The 19326-nt window shown below is 42.0% G+C and overlaps 1 protein-coding gene across 1 annotated transcript; it reads left to right on the top strand.

The window, feature by feature from the left end:
- Nucleotides 1-1252: 1252 nt before the first annotated feature.
- On the top strand, nt 1253-19046 carry maf1b (MAF1 homolog, negative regulator of RNA polymerase III b). The gene is made up of 8 exons (XM_029756165.1): nt 1253-1777; nt 3014-3102; nt 15021-15149; nt 15417-15579; nt 16721-16842; nt 16942-17061; nt 17513-17608; nt 17771-19046. Exons 2-8 carry the CDS (start codon nt 3020-3022, stop codon nt 17793-17795), a joined length of 738 nt encoding a protein of 245 aa, XP_029612025.1. The 5' UTR covers nt 1253-1777; nt 3014-3019; the 3' UTR covers nt 17796-19046.
- Nucleotides 19047-19326: the final 280 nt, after the last annotated feature.

The raw sequence follows: 19326 nt of genomic DNA, 5'->3' as shown, positions 1-19326 counted from the left end.
AAGTTAGCACACAGAAAGGATAGTGCATAATACCCTAACTACAGCGCTCGCGTCGTGTGCGCCAGCATTGCAAAATAAATTTAGAAATCTATATTATTCAATTATTGCACCCACACTGCTGGCGAGCGTCTGCGTTGCCAAGGGCTAAAATAGAAGTCAGTTCTATTTGTGACGCAGATCGCGCTGCAAGTCCTGCCTCTCCCATCTCCTCATTGGTTAATAGAAGCAGGTACCCACGTGCCATCTCCTCATTGGTTATACCCACGTGGGTGACTGAAAGACGAACGAGGTCAGTGGCGATAATGCATCTAATTTATGAAAGTTGCCAATCGCAATATAAAGTCAAGAGAAGAAAGAGCCTTGGAGAAGAGATGACTAGAAACAATTCAGTTGACAGTTTTATGTGTGGATTAATTGTCAGAGTAGAGGACCTTGTGCATTTCAGGTAAAATAAGAACTCAATGTGTATATCCCAGGACAAATTAGCTAGCAACAGCAAGCTAGCTAAATATGACAAATTAGCTAGCTAGCTAAATTGCCATAAATGTTGAATGCTTTTCGACCTGTCCCTAAATTAATGTAATTGGGTCAGAGTTTTTCTTAAATCTTTTAACCTATGTGTCGTGATTGCGTTTGTTGTGTGTGGGGGGGTGCACTCCCTCCCCTGTGTCCAATCAAATTTTAAAAACACACACAACCCTCCCCAAAGGAAAAAAGTTTGACAACCTTCCCCTACTTTGGACCACCTCTCTCCCCCGAATAAATTGCGATCTGTCCCTAACCAGTGATGAAATGATCGGAGCTGACCCTATACTGCAAGCTGTGTGGGTTCAGGTCTTGCAGTTTCTTCGCTTTTCTGACAGTTCTTGAGCCTTATTTACTTGGTGTTTCGTGATTGCATGTAATCTGTAAAAAAAAAAAAAAATAATAATAATCCCCTGTTGTCATTCCTGCCTTGTTAGAATAGACAAATACTGCACAGAAATGGACTATGAATCAACTCGTTTTTGGCATTGTTATCATGCAGATAAGGGTTGCCACTCAGCTTTTGTTGTCGGAAGAATTGATGCCTTTGACTTCCAACAGGGCCGTACGTCGCCTGTCAATCTAGAATTATTAAACGACACACCATTTTGACCAATCATAACCATCAGTGGTTTATAAGGACATGTCAGTCAGCCATTCAGAGCACTACAAAGCGACACTCAATAAGTAGGTGGGGTCTTTGACAATGGAAATGTATATCATGGTTTACAGTGGGCGGGGGTTAAATACAGTGGATTTATTACGTTTTCATCGACGCCGTTGTGTGGTTTGCTTTCAAATTATCAGTATTGCTAATCAAAAATTACACAGGGACTTTGCGAAGTAGATAGAAGCAGTGCAAGGGATCAAGTCGCTTCGAAAAGGCGACTTGGATCTGACAGAAACTGTAGCTAGTAAGCTAACGTTAGCTTATCTCGGTCAACGTAAATCTGTCAAAAGGGATGCCGCTGCAATCCAAGTCAGACCGATTCAGGGGATCTTTGGACTTGATGTCGTCTCATTTAATCGGCATAAGAAGTTTTTCGATAAAAGCTTTAACGATAAATCAATCTCGTACGAGTATCTTTTTAAATTGCTGAAGTTTAGGAACTAACTGCTCTGACAGTCAGTGCTTGCTAGCTAACTTGCATAACAACAAATCTGTTGCGCGTCGTTACCCGCTAAGAGAAACATCATCAGTGAAATTGGTAAAGACATTTCAGTTTCACAAAGAGCGTCGACGTTATCTTTGGTAAGAAGAACGTTTGTGTGAAATGTGTAGATTAGCTAGCTACTGTAGCCAACTACCTAGCAAGCAGAGGTTTAGTGGGGGAGGGGTCAGCTAGACAGAAAGGGGTTGGTCGTTTTGTTTACTTTCCATATTTCCCCACGGGGTGCCCCAATAGAATTAGGAATTAGAATACTTAAGAATCTTTGGTTGCCCCCCTATGCTTATTAAATGGGCCAGTGGAATCAGACACACTAAACAGTGCAATGTAACTAACACATTTATGTGGGGGTGCAGCTACTGTAGCTATATCAAATATCATCATTGAGCTTTGAGGCTAGAATTCGTAACATTGTGCATTTTGCAAATTCGTAACATAATACGAATTGTAATTCATATCATATGAAATGGGTGATGGGTTCCACAAACTGACAGTGGTGGAAAAAGTACCCAGTTGTCATACTTGAGTAAAAGTAAAGATACCTTAATAGAAAATGACTCAAGTAAAAGTCACCCAGTAAAATCCTACTGGAGTAAAAGTAAAACAAAGTTTGGGTTTTAAATATACTTGTGTAGTAAAAGTACAAATAATATCAAATTCCTTATTATGCAAACCAGATGGCAGATTTTTTATTTTTATTTTTTATTTATGGATAGCCAGGGGCACACTCCAACACTGACTTAATTTACAAACAAAGCATTTGTGTTTAACGAGTCTGCCAGATCAGATGCAGTAGGGATGACCAGGGATTTTCTCTTTAAGTGTGTGAATTAGACCATTGTCCTGTCCTGCTAAGCATTCAAAATGTAATAAGTACTTTTGGGTGTCAGGGAAAATGTATGGAGTAAAAAGTACATTATTTTCTTCAGGAACGTAGTGAAGTAGAAGTAAAGGTAAAACTCATCAAAAATATGAATAGTAAAGATATCCAAAAAAACTACTTTAAAGTATTTTTACTTAAGTACTTTACACTGCAAACTAATACATACCTTAGGAAAGTAACATATTTTACTAAATGGAGTATCTCGGATTTACTTACAGAATTATACAAAATGCTCTGAGACCAGGTTGCATCCACATATTGCTGCAAACCTACTTCACTGGGCAAATTTGCTCAACCTGCCCCTGCCAAGTAGATTAATAACTACACCATAGGGATAACATTTATTTCATACGCCCCGTTTTCCGACTAAGGAAGCCGTGAAAAAGTATTATTGAATGGCTGATGGACTGTCTATTTTAACGTTTTCCTTTCACAGGCAGCAATGAAACTGTTAGAAAACAGCAGTTTTGAAGCCCTGAGCTCTCAACTCTGTGTTGAAACGGGAGAGTCTCGCATTCTTGGAAGGTAATTACCATAACAGCACTAGACCAGCATTATTAGTCGATCAAATTACCTCATATCTAATCACTTGTCACAAAGTGTTTTGTAAAGCCTGCGTTACTGTTGCATGACTACCACATAAAGTACCATTCAAAAGTTTGGACGCATCTACTCATTCAAGGATTTTTCTTAATTTTTTACTATTTTCTACATAGTAGAATAACAATGAAGACATCAAAACTATGAAACAGAATCATGTAGTAACCAAAAAAAGTGTTAAACAAATCAAAATATATGAGATTCTTCAAAGTAGCCACCCTTTGCCTTGATGACAGCTTTGCACTCTCAACCAGCTTAATGAGGTAGTCAACCTGGAATGCATTTCAATTAACAGGTGTGCCTTGTTAAGTTAATTTGTGCAATTTCTTTCCTTAATGCGTTTGAGACCATCAGTTGTGGCAAGATAGGGGTTGGTATACAGAAGATAGCCCTATTTGGTAAATGATCAAGTCCATATTATGGCAAGAACAGCTCAAATAATCAAAGAGAAACGACAGTCCATCATTACTTTAAGACATGAAGGTCAATAAATATGGAAAATGTAAATTACTTTTAAAGTTTCTTCAAGTGCAGTCGCAAAAACCATCAAGCGCTATGATGAAACTGGCTCTCATGAGGACCGCCACAGGAAAGGAAGACCCACAGTCACCGCTGCTTCAAAGGATAAGTTCATTAGAGTTACCAGCCTCAGAAATTGCAGCCCAAATAAATGCTTCAGAGTTCAAGTAACGGACACATCTCAACATCAACTGCGTGATTCAGGCCTTCATGGTCAAATTGCTGCAAAGAAACCACTACTAAAGGACACCAATAAGAAAAAGACTTGCTTGGGCCAAGAAACACGAGCCAATCAGTTGTGTTGTGACAAGGTAGGGGTGGTATACAGAAAATAGCCCTATTTGGTAAAAGACCAAGTCCATATTATGGCAAGAACACCTCAAATAAGCAAAGAGAAACGACAGTCCATCATTACTTTAAGACATGAAGGTCAGTCAATATGGATGATCTCAACATGTGTGGTTCCAACCGTGAAGCATGGAGGAGGAGGTGTGATGGTTTGGGGGTGCTTTGGTGGTGGCACTGTCTGATTTATTTAGAATTCAAGGCACACAACCAGCATGACTACCACAGCATTCTGAAGCGATACGCCATCCCATCTGGTTTGCCCTTAGTGGGACTATCATTTGTTTTTCAACAGGACAATGACCCAACAAAACTCAAGGCTGTGTAAGGGCTATTTGACCAAGAAGGAGAGTGATGGAGTGCTGCTTCAGATGACTTGGCCTCCACAATCACCTGACCTCAACCCAGTTGAGATGGTTTGGGATGAGTATTACCGCAGAGTGAAGGAAAAGCAGCCAACAAATGCTCAACGTATTTGGGAACTCCTTCAAGACTGTTGGAAAAGCATTCCAGGTGACGCTGTGAAAGCCAACTGACATTTACTCCTAAGGTGCTGACCTGTTGCACCCTCTACAACCACTGTGATTATCATTATTATTTGACCCTGCGGGTCATCTATGAAGGTTTGAGTATCTTGGCCATGTAGTGTTATAATCTCCACCCGGCACAGCCAGAAGAGGACTGGCCACCTCTCAGAGCCTGGTTCCTTTCTAGGTTTCTTCCTAGGTTCCTGCCTTTCTAAGGAGTTTGTCCTAGCCACCGTTAGAGGTCGACCGATTAATCGAAATGGCCGATTTAATTAGGGCCGATTTCAAGTTTTCATAACAATCTGTAATCGGTATTTTTGGCCACCGATTTGCCGAATTTATATATTTTATTTTTTATAATATTTTTTTACTAGGCAGGTCAGTTAAGAACACATTCTTAATTTCAATGACGGCCTAGGAACGGTGGGTTAACTGCCTTGTTCAGGGGCAGAACGACAGAATTTTACCTTGTCAGCTTGGGAATTCAATCTTGCAACCTTACAGTTAACTAGTCCAACGCTCTAACCACCTGCTTTACATTGCACTCCACGAGGAGCCTGCCTGTTATGCGAATGCAGTAAGAAGCCAAGATAAGTTGCTAGCTAGCATTAAACTTATCTTATAAAAAACAAGCAATCAGAATCACTAGTTAACTACACGTGATTGATGATATTACTAGTTTATCTAGCCTGTCCTGCGTTGCATATAATCGATGTGGTGCGCATTCGCGAAAAAGGACTGTCGTTGCTCCAACGTGTACCTAACCATAAACATCAATGTCTTTCTTAAAATCAATACACAAGTATATATTTTTTAAACCTGCATATTTAGTTAATATTGTCTGCTAACATGAATTTCTTTTAACTAGGGAAAATGTGTCACCTCTGCAACAGAGTCAGGGTATATGCAGCAGTTTGGGCCGCCTGGCTCATTGCGAACTGTGTGAATACTATTTCTTCCTAACAAAGACAGCCAACTTCGCCAAACGGGGGATGATTTAACAAAAGCGCATTTGCGAAAAAAGCACAATCGTTGCACGATTGTACCTAACCATAAACATCAATGCCTTAACATCAATACACAGAAGTATATCTTTTTAAACCTGCATATTTAGCTAAAAGAAATCCAGGTTAGCAGGCAATATTAACCAGGTGAAATTGTGTCAGTTCTCTTGCGTTCATTGCACGCAGAGTCAGGGTATATGCAACAGTTTGGGCCGCCTGGCTCGTTGCGAACTAATTTGCCAGAATTTTACGTAATTATGACATAACATTGAAGGTTGTGCAATGTAACAGGAATATTTAGACTTAGGGATGCCACCCGTTAGATAATATGGAACGGTTCCGTATTTCACTGAAAGAAAAAAAACGTTTTGTTTTCGAGATGATAGTTTCCGGATTCGACCATATTAATGACCTAAGGCTCGTATTTCTGTGTGTTTATTATAATTAAGTCTATGATTTGATAGAGCATTCTGAGCGGTGGTAGGGACCAGCAGGCTCGTAAGCATTCATTCAAACAGCTCTTTCGTGCGTTTTGCCAGCAGCTCTTCATTGCGCTGTTTATGACTTCAAGCCTATCAACTCCCAAGATGAGGCTGGTGTAACCAATGTGAAATGGCTAGCTAGTTAGCGGGTGCGCGCTAATAGCGTTTCAAACGTCACTCGCTCTGAGACTTGGAGTAGTTGTTCCCCTTGCTCTGCATGGGTAACGCTGCTTCGAGGGTGGCTGTTGTCGATGTGTTCCTGGTTCGAGCCCAGGTAGGAGTGAGGAGAGGGACAGAAGCTATACTGTTACACTGGCAATACTAAAGTGCCTATAAGAACATCCAATAGTCAAAGGTATATGAAATACAAATCGTATAGAGAAATGTTCCTATAATAACTACAACTTCTTACCTGGGAATATTGAAGACTCATGTTAAAAGGAACCACCAGCTTTCATATGTTCTCATGGTCTGAGCAAGGAACTTGAACGTTAGCTTTTTTACATGGCACATATTGCACTTTTACTTTCTTCTCCAACACCGTTTTTGCATTTTTTAAACCAAATTGAACATGTTTCATTTATTTATGAGGCTAAATTGATAATATAATACATAAATACTAAGTTAAAATAAGTGTTCATTCAGTATTGTTGTAATTGTCATAAAAAATAAAGGCATATTTATTTTTATTTAATCGGCCGATTTTAAATTGGTATCAGCTTTTTTGGTCCTCCAATAAATCGGCATCAAAATCATAATCGGTCGACCTCTAGCTACCGTGCTTCTACATCTGCATTGCTTGCTGTTTGGGGTTTAGGCAACCCTGTTGTTTCTGTATAGCACTTTGTCATCGGCTGATGTTAAATGGGCTTTATAAATACATTTGATTGATTGAAGCTGGTTGAGCGAATGCCAAGAGTGTGCAAAGCTGTCATCAAGGCAAAGGGTAGCTACTTTGAAGGATATAAAATATATATATACATTTTGTTTAACACATTTGGTTACTACATAATTCCATGTGTTATTTCATAGTTTGTCTAAACTAATATTCTACAATGTAGAAAATAAAAACTCTTGAATGAGTAGGTGTCCAAATTTTTGAATGGTACTGTAGGTTCAAATTTTTATCCGTGACTAAATGTACTGTCCTTTAGTAGGCCTGGGTGTGAACCGCAAGTGCATGGTGACAGATGGAACTGTAGGCTACTACAGGGTCAGCTGTTCATGGACCATAACAACACACCCCTCACCCTACCTCCTCTGTGGATGGTGCATGCATTCTGTGCCTCTCTTCGGGGGTGTATTTCTTATTGGGTTAATAGGCTCTATTTTAAAAAGGCAAGCATAACACTTTGAGGCTCTCTGGGAGCATCAACAAAACCATACAGCCTATGAAGGGTAAAGTCACACCTGAGGACACTGCATATGTAAACAATAAACTGTCGGAATAATATGGTCAACTGAACTCCCACAGAGGCGTCTCTGCTAAAGATGTGGTGTAGGCTACCTGAAAAGTGCCTGAGCAGGACCAGATGAGGCAATATTGGGTTTTATGCAATAGGATTGCCATAGGATTTGAGCCCTAATCCACATCAAGCCCTGTAGTGATTACTGGTAATATGGACAATTTTGCTAAGGAGGTGTAATCTCTCACAAAAAGTATTGATCCCTTAGGATGGTGGATGAGTGTTGTGTTATGCAACGGGGGTAGATTTACTAAACTGCAGCAGGCATTGAGGTAACAGTAGGAGCAGGGATTTTACAAAGGACTGTAGGTTGTGGAACCAGTGGGAATGGTGCAGGTGACCCCTTTCATGGTTTCGACCCATGGGGGCAGTCTGACCCAGGACAGGGTGTCCTAACAGGCCTTTGTGGCTATTTTTATACTGTAATGGGGAGTGGTATGGAGCATACACACGCTCACAGCTGGGCACTGATGGTGTTTAGCCTGCTGCTTACTGGATTAGTATGGCCCATGATGGCACAATTTGACTCTGAGGCTAACTCTTTCCACTCCAATAAAAGCCAAAGTCTGCAATTACTCAGAAATATACAACTGGACCCATAATGATACAAAAGAGCATGCAGTCACATGTTTGAGGTTCACGTTCTATCATAGTTTTCCATAGAATGACTGTGGATAAAATGTTTCATTTAACCAGGAAGTCTGTTACAAATAGACCTACACACACACAAACAACTATCCTATATAGCAGGGGTGGGCAAACTTTTTGGCTCGAGGGCCACATCGGGATTTTGAAATCCGCATTTTTTGGGGGGGACCAGTTGTTTGTTAAAATCAAGTGGTGCAGCAGTCTAAGGCACCGCATCGCAGCTGGCAGTGACTGGGAGGAGAGGGTTTGGCAGGCCGAGATTTCCTTGTCCCATCTCGCTCTAGCGACTCCTGTGGCGGGCCAGGCGCTAGCACGCTGACACGGTTGCCAGGTGTACGGTGTTCTGACACGTTGGTACGGCTAGCTTCTGGGTTAAGCGGGCATTGTGTCAAGGAGTGCGGCTGGGTCGTGTTTCAGAGGATGCACGGGTCTCGACCTTCGCCTCTCCCGAGTCCGTATGGGAGTTGCCGCGATGGGACAAGACTATAACCACCAATTGGATACCATGAAATTGGAGAGAATTATTTTTTGTTGTTGTAAAAAATAAATAAATTATAAATGTCTCGCCGGCTGGATTGAAGTGCCCGGTGGTCCGGAAATGGCCCACGGGCCGTACTTTGACCCCCCCCCCCCCCCCCCCCCGCTATATAGCCTAATTTGGCATTTATTCACAACTAGGCCTAACTACACTCACACTTTTAGCAAAACTTTTTATGCCAACCTTTCTACAGTTGATCTCCAGCCATCCCCATTTGTTCAATGTTTTTAAATCTGTTTGTGGCCCGATTCAGGAAACTAGGCGTATGTCGCAAGTCACAACTTCACAGGAGAGCCGTTTTGAATGTAATTAAAACATTTTGGGCAAAACGTGTTTTTTGGCAGAAATACCTTCTCAAACATGTGAACTTTCATGCCATCTGTAAATGCAAATAAAATAGTTAAATTACGGGCAACTGTGATATGGCATTCCTTAGGGAGAAGCGTCCATCATGCATGATGATGTATACACGTAAGAAAGTCTAGCGTCAGCTAGCTACATTTTCAGATATTACAGAGTTCTAATTTTGACAGTGGTTTCATTTCAAGCTAAAGTGTACTGTTAGCTAGCTAACGTTAGCTGGCTGGCTCCCTAGCTGAAGTTATTTGTTTCCCCAGAGTTAATTGCTTTTCTAGTTAGAGCCTAATGTTAGCTAGCTAACATTGGACCTGGTTGGTTAGCTCCAAGCACTGTGGCATTGTTGGCACGTTGTTCATTGTTTAGCCTCTCTAGGGTATGTGGGACGAAATCGTCCCACCTACTCAACAGCCAGTGGAATCCCGTGGCGCGTTATTCAAATACCTTAGAAATGCTATTACTTCAATTTCTCAAACATATGACTATTTTACACCATTTTAAAGACAAGACTCTCATTAATCTAACCACACTGTCCGATTTCAAAAAGGCTTTACAACGAAAGCAAAACATTAGATTGTCAGCAGAGTACCCAGCCAGAAATAATCAGACACCCATTTTTCAAGCTAGCATATAATGTCACATAAACCCAAACCACAGGTAAATGCAGCACTAACCTTTGATGATTTTCATCAGATGACACCCCTAGGAGATTATGTTATACAATACATGCATGTTTTGTTCAATCAAGTTCATATTTATATCAAAAAACAGCTTTTTACATTAGCATGTGACGTTCAGAACTAGCATTCCCATCGAACACTTCTGGTGAATTTACTAAATTACTCACGATAAACGTTCACAAAAAACAATTATTTTAAGAATTATAGATACAGAACTCCTTTATGCAATCGCTATGCCCGATTTTAAAATAGCTTTTCGGCAAAAGCACATTTTGCAATATTCTGAGTAGATAGCCCAGCCATCATGGCTAGCTATTTTGAACCCCACCAAGTTTGGCCCTCACCAAACTCCGATTTACTATTAGAAAAATGTGATTACCTTTGCTGTTCTTCGTCAGAATGCACTCCCAGGACTTCTACTTCAATAACAAATGTTGGTTTGGTTCAAAATAATCCATTGTTATGTTCAAATATCCTCTGTTTTGTTCGTGCGTTCAAGACACTATCCGAAGGGTGACGCGCCCGACGCATTATGTGACAAAAAAATTCTAAATATTCCATTACCGTACTTCGAAACATGTCAACCGCTGTTTAAAATCAATTTTTATGTGATTTCTCGTAAAAAAGCGATAATATTCCAACCGGGAAACCCTGTTTCAGTTCAAAGACAAAAAATAAAAACATGGTGTCGCCTCGTGCATGCGCCTCAGTCTCATGGTTCTCTGATCGACCACTATCCAAATGCGCTACTGTTTTTCAGCCAGGGGCTCCAAAGGCATCATTCACCGGTTTGCCGCCTTCTGAGAGCCTATTGGAGCCGTAGGAAGTGTCACGTTACAGCAGAGATCCTCAGTTTTCAATAGAGAGAGTGTAGAAGCCCAAGAAATGAACTTTTTTGTGAGCGATAGCACTTGTATAGCCTAAGTAAGTAGCAGAAATGTGCAGAAAGTACACTGCTCAACAAAATGAAGGGAACACTAAAATAACACATCCTAGATCTGAATGAATGAAATAATCTTATTAAATTTCTCTTTACATAGTTGAATGTGCTGACAAATCACAAAAATAAATCAATGGAAATCCAATTTATCAACCCATGGAGGTCTGGATTTGGAGTCACTCAAAATTAAAGTGGAATACCACACGACAGGCTGATCCAACTTTGATGTAATGTCCTTAAAACAAGTCAAAATGAGGCTCAGTTGTGTGTGTGTGGCCTCCACGTGCCTGTATGACCTCCCTACAACGCCTGGGCATGCTCCTGATGAGGTGGTCTCCTGAGGGATCTCCTCCCAGATCTGGACTAAAGCATCTGCCAACTCCTGGACAGTCTGTGGTGCAACGTGGCGTTGGTGGATGGAGCGAGACATGATGTCCCAGATGTGCTCAATTGGTTCAGGTCTGGGGAATGGGCGGGCCAGTCCATAGCATCAATGCCTTCCTCTTGCAGGAACTGCTGACACACTCCAGCCACACGAGGTCTAGCATTGTCTTGCATTAGGAGGAACCCAGGGCCAACCGCACCAGCATATGGTCTCAGAAGGGGTCTGAGGATCTCATCTCGGTACCTAATGGCAGTCAGGCTACCTCTGGCGAGCACATGGAGGGCTGTGCGGCCCCCCAAAGAAATGCCACCCCACACCATGACTGACCCACCGCCAAACCGGTCATGCTGGAGGATGTTGCAGGCAGCAGAACGTTCTCCACGGCGTCTCCAGACTCTGTCACGTCTGTCACATGTGCTCAGTGTGAACCTGCTTTCATCTGTGAAGAGCACAGGGCGCCAGTGGCGAATTTGCCAATCTTGGAGTTACATTGTGAGTCAATTCGAGGTGTACCTGTGGATGTATTTCAAGGTCTACCTTCAAACTCGGTGCCTCTTTGCTTGAGATGGGAAAATCAAAATAAATCAGCCAAGACCTCCACATGTCTGGTTCATCCTTGGGAGTAATTTCCAAACGCCTGAAGGTACCACGTTCATCTGTACAAACAATAGTACGCAAGTATAAAGACCACGCAGCCATCCTACCGCTCAGGAAGAAGACCCGTTCTGTCTCCTAGAGATGAACGTACTTGGTGCGAAAAGTGCAAATAAATCCCAGATCAACATCAAAGGACCTTGTGAAAATGCTGGAGGAAACAGGTACAAAAGTATCTATATCCACAGTAAAACAAGTCCTATATCGACATAACCTTAAAGGCCTCTCAGCAAGGAAGAAGCCACTGCTCCAAAACTGCCTTAAAAAAGCCAGACTACGGTTTGCAACTGCACATGGGGACAAAGATTGTACTTTTTGGAGAAATGTCCTCTGGTCTGATGAAACAAAAATAGAACTGTTTGGCCATAATGACCATCGTTATGTTTGGAGGAAAAAGGGGGAGGCTTGCAAACCAAAGAACACCATCCCAACCATGAAGCATTAGGTCTGGGGGTGCTTTGCTGCAGGAGGGACTGGTGCACTTCACAAAATGGATGGCGGCATGAGGCAGGAAGGTTTTGTGGATATATTGAATCAACATCTCAAGACATCAGTCAGGAAGTTAAAGTTTGGTCGCAAATGGGTCTTCTAAATGGACGATGACCCCAAGCATACTTCCAAAGTTGTGGCAAAATGGCTTAAGGACAACGATGTCAAGGTATTGGAATGGCCATCAAAGCCCTGACCTCAATCCTATAGAAAATTTGTGGGCAGAACTGAAAAAGTGTGTGCGTACAAAGAGGCCTTACCAACCTGACTCAGTTACACCAGCTATGTCAGGAGGAATGGGCCAAAATTCACCCAACTCATTGTGGGAAGCTTGTGGAAGGCTACCTGAAACGTTTGACCCAAGTTAAACAATTTAAAGGCAATGCTACCTAATACTAATTGAGTATGTAAACTTCTGACCCACTGGGAATGTGATAAAATAAAAGCTGAAGAAAAAAAAAAATCACTATTGACATTTCACATTAAAATAAAGTGGTGATCCTACCTGACCTAAGACAGGGAATCTTTACTAGGATTAAATGTCAGGAATTGTGAAACTGTTTAAATGTATTTGGCTAAGGTGTATGTAAACTTCCAACTTCAACTGTACAATACAGATATGAAAATAAAAATGTACCTCTGAATGGAACCAGTTGCTCATTCACTGTTACTTCAGGCCCAGGGTTGTAGAGGTGTGGCAGATGCTCCACCCAGTTCTCCCAGACCTCTCTTATGACCGCCAGTTTGTCTCTCACACGTCTTGCAGGTCTTGACTCACGGCTATCAAATCGTAGCATTCTTGAGAAAGTGTGCAAGACTCCGTGGCATCTTGGCACGGAAAATCGCCCTTCCACTCACTGCATCCCAGAGTCTACATGTAGCCTCGTGACCTGTACACATCTGCTAAGATTAGCAGCCCTATGTAGGCAAGCAGGTCAATCTCATCCATCCTTTTCCAGTTGTCTCCATATTTACGGAAACCCTTCAAATTCGTAATCTCCAGGAAGATTTTTTTCGATGGCTGGTGTGATGAACATGTAGAATGTTGAGCCGATGTCCTAGGCATGGGCAACTGCATGGCTTGTGGGCCCTGGGGTCATCCTTATGTCCTTTTGTGCTGCCATCCTGCCCTGGTTGTCATGGTGACAAGGACCGTATTTTGCTGTTCTTTGACAAAAATGTCTCTTTCAGCTTGGGGGGATTTCTTCCCCATCTTCTTCAGATACCTCTTCAAAAATCATTGTTCTCTTGTTCCCCCTGGACATCTGAAAAAATATGATCTACGACCTGTTGGGCACTGAAACGCGCACTTATGGTTTCAGCAAAGAACATTTATAGCCTCTGGCTGCATTCCCCATTAGTAAACAATGCTTTCAATAAATGTTTTGTCTGAAATTGTTTTTATTTTGTCTGAACTTGAGTCGTGGGTTTTTTTCGTGGAGGGGAGATGCTGCACATGAAGTGTTTGTGTGCAACTGATTGTTTTGTCTGAGTTCAATCTCAATTTGTGTGCGTGTTTTTTTTTGTGGTGTAAATGATTTTATAACTGCCGGGTCAAAATTACCCTAAGACAATCTTTGTACCCAAGTGGTGTACAGCTTTCATGGAAATATGAACAAAGGCAATGTTTCACTTTTTCTAATGTTGGGCTCACGCTAGGAAAAGTCATAAAATTTCAAGTTAAAAATATAATTTAGGTGGTTTTCTCTGCTGTTTAAACATAGTGGTGGGTCATTTTTTTACCCATAAGACAACACAAGGGGTAAGCTAAAGTGTACTGTTAGCTAGCTGGCTCCTTAGCGAAGGTTATTATTCGTTTCCCGGAGCTGTTTGCTTTTCTAGTTAGAGCCTAATGTTAGGCATTGTTGGCACTTTGTTCATTGTTGTTTAACTAGCTAACGTTAGCTGGCTGACTTGTTAGCTAACGTTATGTGGCGTGTGTACAACACCCATTGAATATGGCCGGTGTCAGTAAACATCTGCAAAAAAGTGTCATGAAATTGTTGCCAGTAGAGCTGGTTAGACTGATTTGTTTACCTCTGGATAACATGAAAACATCGGCCAGAGCGTCAAGTGTGCGCTCCGAGAGCGCTCCGAGATGGGTGGGGCTAATGCTTTAGAGGGTGTGATCGATGCCGAGTGGGTGTAGACAAAGAGCGCTTCACTAGATACCAAAACATTCAAAGGCCATTTTCTCAAAAGTGAGTTTACAAGTTGATGAACTTTCAAGGCAGAATTACTTTCCCATTGTTCCTCAAATGCAGTGTATGACATACCATTTTGTAGCTCTGAGTCTCTACTTTGATCCAATGTTAAAAAACAAACATTTTGCTACATAAGACCTACTCAATCCAGGTGGTGAGTCACATTTGTCTGTTAATGGAAACTAGGCCAGTCATGTGACACCCACCCACCTGACCTTTGCTCCTTCCTATAATTAGACTGGGCCGCAGTGTGTCTCTGAGCCAGAGTTTGAGTTGCACAACCTCTTCTCTTGCATAACTAAGGTTGGGGGGAAAATAAACATGACCAGACCAGACCCTGCACCACTCCCTCAACCTAGTGCCATTCCATCCACATCCCTCAAATAGAACTCAATGAAACAGACAGAGACTTGTTCAAAGCAATAAACAAAGAAACATACAATGTGGGAGGGCCAGTGGATGAGATACTGTACGGTTTGCGTTATTGAATTAGGGACATGATTACTTTGGAGGTAATACCCATGTCCTCCGCAGTCAGATTTAAAGGAATTCCACTTTTAATACAATGCCAACAGTTTAACTCTGGGTTTTGTCTCTCTCTTTAGGATCGAGAGCTACTCCTGCAAGATGGCTGGTGATGACAAGCACATGTTTAAGCAGTTCTGCCAGGAAGGGGAACCGCATGTCCTAGAGGCCCTCTCGCCCCCCCAGTCCAGCGCCACCAGCCCACCCCAGTAAGTACCACAGCCACACAATGTTTGCATAACACAGGTCAGATCACTAGGAACGTAACGGGGAGGGATTACCTGTTTTTGTTTTCCATTGTGAAAAATGTTCCTACAGTGTGCACTAATGAATACTACTCTGTAGATACTTGTGTTGTAGATACACTATCAGTCTTATGTGGCACATGAATGGAGAATAATATTTTTTACTTCCCAACCAAATAACTCCACTCTCTCTCCCTTGCGCCCTCTACTTATCTTCATTGTTTTGCACAGACTGGGGAAGAGCAGTGAGGATGGTGAGAACCCTCTGAGTGACAAGTGTTGCAGGAAGACATTGTTCTACCTCATCACCACGCTCAACGAGTCATTCAGGCCCGACTACGACTTCAGTGCAGCTCGGGGCCACGAGTTCAGCCGGGAGCCCAGCCTCAACTGGGTCAGTAGCACTACCTCTGTTCCTCTCATGTTTAGACCACATTGGGATGACTTTAAACCAGCCCAATTAAAACGGCCGTTCAAGCCTAATTTCAGAATTGCTCACATACTCATACGCAGATGCTCTGACTCAATCCATGCAAGTCCCGGAAGCACATTGTTACTAAGCCATACACATAAGGGGGAGATAGTGAATTTTCTATAAGGGGCTTATGGAATATCACAGGCTGTAAGATAGAGGTGTCATGCTCAATTCCTGGAGGACCGTGTGTCTGCTGGTTCCTTTCAGTTTGTCTAATTAAGACCGACAACCAAGTGACTTATCAATAACCTTTAATTATAACCTAACTAATAAATAATCTTAATTGATCAATCAAGTACAACGGAGGCCCTTCAGGAATTGAGTTTTACACAATGCTGCTGTGAAGGCCTTTGCAGACTGTACGATTTTAGCCGTAGGCTCTGGCAAAGTTCTGTGTCAGATTTGTTTTGTCTTTGTCGTGTAGTGTGGCTAGTGTTACGAGCTGATCCCGGTGACTGACCAATAGGAACACGGCCGGCACAGAGTATGCACACAATAATACGATTATTGTGAAGTCATATTCGTATAATAGTTTGATTGAAACTTTTACATACTGTGCAAGAATAATGATTTCCCTAATAATCATCTTGTTTAGGCTACCTGGTGGGATTTTGAGGAATGCACAAAATCACCAGTCAAAATAAACGTTCTACCACAGCGACCATGTTATTTTGGGGAAGCCTATTTGATTGAGTTTGGACAAATAAAGTTTGTATGTGAACTTTTTCTAAGATGTATTCTTTCAGTTTTTCCAAACACACTTCACTCGCGCATAAGCATAGAGTGAGGCTTGTGTTGCTGGTGTTGGCACATGCACAGGTCAAATACACCTCTGCAGTTGACAGCCTATGTCGGCTGACGTAGCATCGCAAGCCAATTGCAGGCCTGAAGAAAGTCGTACAATCTGGCCAGGTTAATATCAAGATTTTAATTTGGTAACATCGCACAGTGACGTGATCATCGTAGAAGTCTGAATCCGACATACAGCAAAGGCCTTAAGGTCTATTCATCTGTAAGGAGAATGACAAGTTGTAATGATTGTGTGCCGTGCCTCCTCCAGGTGGCGAATGCAGTAAACAGCAGCCTGTACTCGTCAGTTGGAGTGGAGTTCAATTCCCTGGGGCCAGAGCTGTGGAACTTCATCGACCAGGAAATTAGCCTGCAGGAATGTGACATATACAGGTGTGTGTGTGTGTGTGAAGGTACATGTAGAGTATGTTTTCTGATTCTTGTTTGCTGCCAGTATATGAAGTATATTCATATGTCCCTCTTTGTCCTCAGCTACAACCCTGACCTGGACTCAGACCCCTTTGGGGAGGAAGGCAGCCTCTGGTCCTTCAACTACTTCTTCTACAACAAGAGGCTGAAGAGGATTGTATTCTTCACCTGTCGCTCCGTCAGGTGAGCAGCCACAGCAGACCTCACTCTCTCCATGCAATCTTTGACAAAACATATGAGTTTGTTAGTTCTACAGCTAGTATGAAATATAGTTGGTGGCCTGTGGATGAATTTCTATGGTCCATCATGTATGTTATAAAATCAGAAAATCTGTCTCGTGTTGCTGGTATGAATTGCTCACACCAAACCAGCATATTCTACTGGTTCTGGGGGGGTGGCTTTCACTATACAGCAGCAGGAGTTGATTGGGCTTGATGTGCCGAGGCAGCTGGTACACAACCTAAAGCCTGTCTGGTCTCATGTGGTATGGGAGTGTAATCCATTACCAGGAGGACAAAAGGCTAGGGAAGGGGACCTAACAGATCAACTCCAAAAGCAATCTGTCAACCAGAGAAAACCGATGTACCGGTATGTTTGAATAAGCAGTCATGATATTTCTGCTTTATTTCCAAAGTGTTCTGAGTGGGTACGGCCGCGGTTGTCTTGACAATGAGTTGGACATGGAGCTGAATGATGATGATGAGGAGATAGAGGGATTCACTGAGGACAGGTGGGATCGTGTTACGATAATAATGTTACTACCGGCTTATACTCTAGTGCACAAATGGGCCTCAGTCTTGCATATATACTTTAATCAGTGCATGGGGTTGCATGTGTTTTGTGTCTAGACAGAGACATGATTGACACTACCTTGTTCTCTCCTTGTCTGCAGGTTCCCCAAAGCTCTCTGTGTCTAACGCTCTCCCGATGGAAGACAAGCCCATGCAGGCCAAATATGTAGGCCTATACATCCTCCCCGTTTGTTTTCTTTTCATCTGTTTTTTTTTTTCTCTGTCTCAATGTTTTGTAGAGCCTGACCCAGAAAGCCATTTGCTCATTTAGAGGAAGGATATCCCCGACAAGTGCATGTTTCACATCAGCTGGATCAAAACCATACCGTGAAGGACATTTTTGAAATGCCCATGGTATCTAGTCTCCCGTTTACTGTGATCTTTATCCTCCATCATGGTCCCTGACCTAAGAACTGACCCTATGCCTGGTCATTTGATGGAAGGACCTTCCTCTGAACCGCAAGGCCTTTCGAACCACATCCTCAACTCCAAACCAGCCTCTGCAAGAAACCGTCCCAAGACCTATTGGACTGGTCTTGGAAGTTTTATGGTCAAGAGAGACCATGGACAGCTAACCCTGACAAGCACATTTTCTTTTCTTGAAGATCCCACCAAATGTCAGAAATCACTAAGTGGAGATGATTAAGTCCATAGTTCAACTCCGTCATTAATGAAAGGGTAGGGGCTAATTACATCTGTGTAGGTCCAATCTCACACTGGGTAAAGGGTGGTACAACAAGAGCCAATCCGATTGAGTCTATCCAGCTGATTTCCATTTGACTGCTTCCTCCTAGGTGTGGCTTATGTTCGATAGTGACGTTACTGTGAGAACTGAACTTTCATAGCACCGTGTATTGAAACATGCAGCATTAGTAGTTGAACCTTGTAATATGTTATGTTGAATCTACTGCAAAAATAATCGATTACAATTTTATTTTTTAAATGATTAAATATCTACTGCACACAACCTTCTGGGGATCTGAAATTGAGATGACACTGCCAAAGAAGAGCAATACAACATATCACTTTCATGAGACTCACGTCTATCAATAACCATATTCCCTCTGCATAATGTTTCCCTTAGGTTACCTCAATCATGTCGTAAAACCTGTACCCATATTCCACTGCTACAATCAAAACGCATCCATTTTATTTTATGCTCTGTTAAACTTGAAACACTTTGGTTTTAAGAGCAACTGAATGCGGGCAGCAGTCAGTGATATTTCCAGTAATTAATGTTCTCCAGTATTTTTAGGTCAAAATACCCTTTTATCGATGACCTATGTTCAGTACCTGTTTTGATTAAACTGTGAATAAAGTTGTTTGAACCAATGTCTTGTCAGGAGTGGACAAAGGCAACATAATTGCTAATTAAAATGGTTTGAACAGTAGTGACTTGTGATACAGCAGTACAAGATGAGAGAATGTCTTTACACTTACACCTTTTCATAACTAAAATTGTTCCTATGGACATTGAGTGGAGCCTGACCTTTGCATTAAAGAGACAAGGTGTGGCATCAAAAACCCTTGCACATATTACTACAGCACATTGACCTACAAGACATTGGTTACATTTTAACCACTTAATGAATGTGGAAACTACAACTATTAATTAAAAGTCATAAATAGCTGACTTCAGTCTTAAATCATTATAGCA

Source organism: Salmo trutta, chromosome 6 (genome assembly GCF_901001165.1).
Source record: "Salmo trutta chromosome 6, fSalTru1.1, whole genome shotgun sequence".
NCBI classification, from domain to species: Eukaryota; Metazoa; Chordata; class Actinopteri; order Salmoniformes; family Salmonidae; genus Salmo; species Salmo trutta.
The sequence above is the reverse complement of the archived record's forward strand: the minus strand, read 5'-3'. Positions and strand labels throughout refer to the sequence as shown.

Bases quoted from the DNA above. Each gene is read 5' to 3' on its own strand.
- maf1b (XM_029756165.1), top strand. From the start codon at position 3,020: ATGAAACTGTTAGAAAACAGCAGTTTTGAAGCCCTGAGCTCTCAACTC. The intron at 16,843-16,941 runs GTGTGTGTGTGT...CTTTGTCCTCAG, and splicing joins CAGGAATGTGACATATACAG to CTACAACCCTGACCTGGACT. The intron at 17,609-17,770 runs GTGGGATCGTGT...CCTTGTCTGCAG, and splicing joins GAGGGATTCACTGAGGACAG to GTTCCCCAAAGCTCTCTGTG.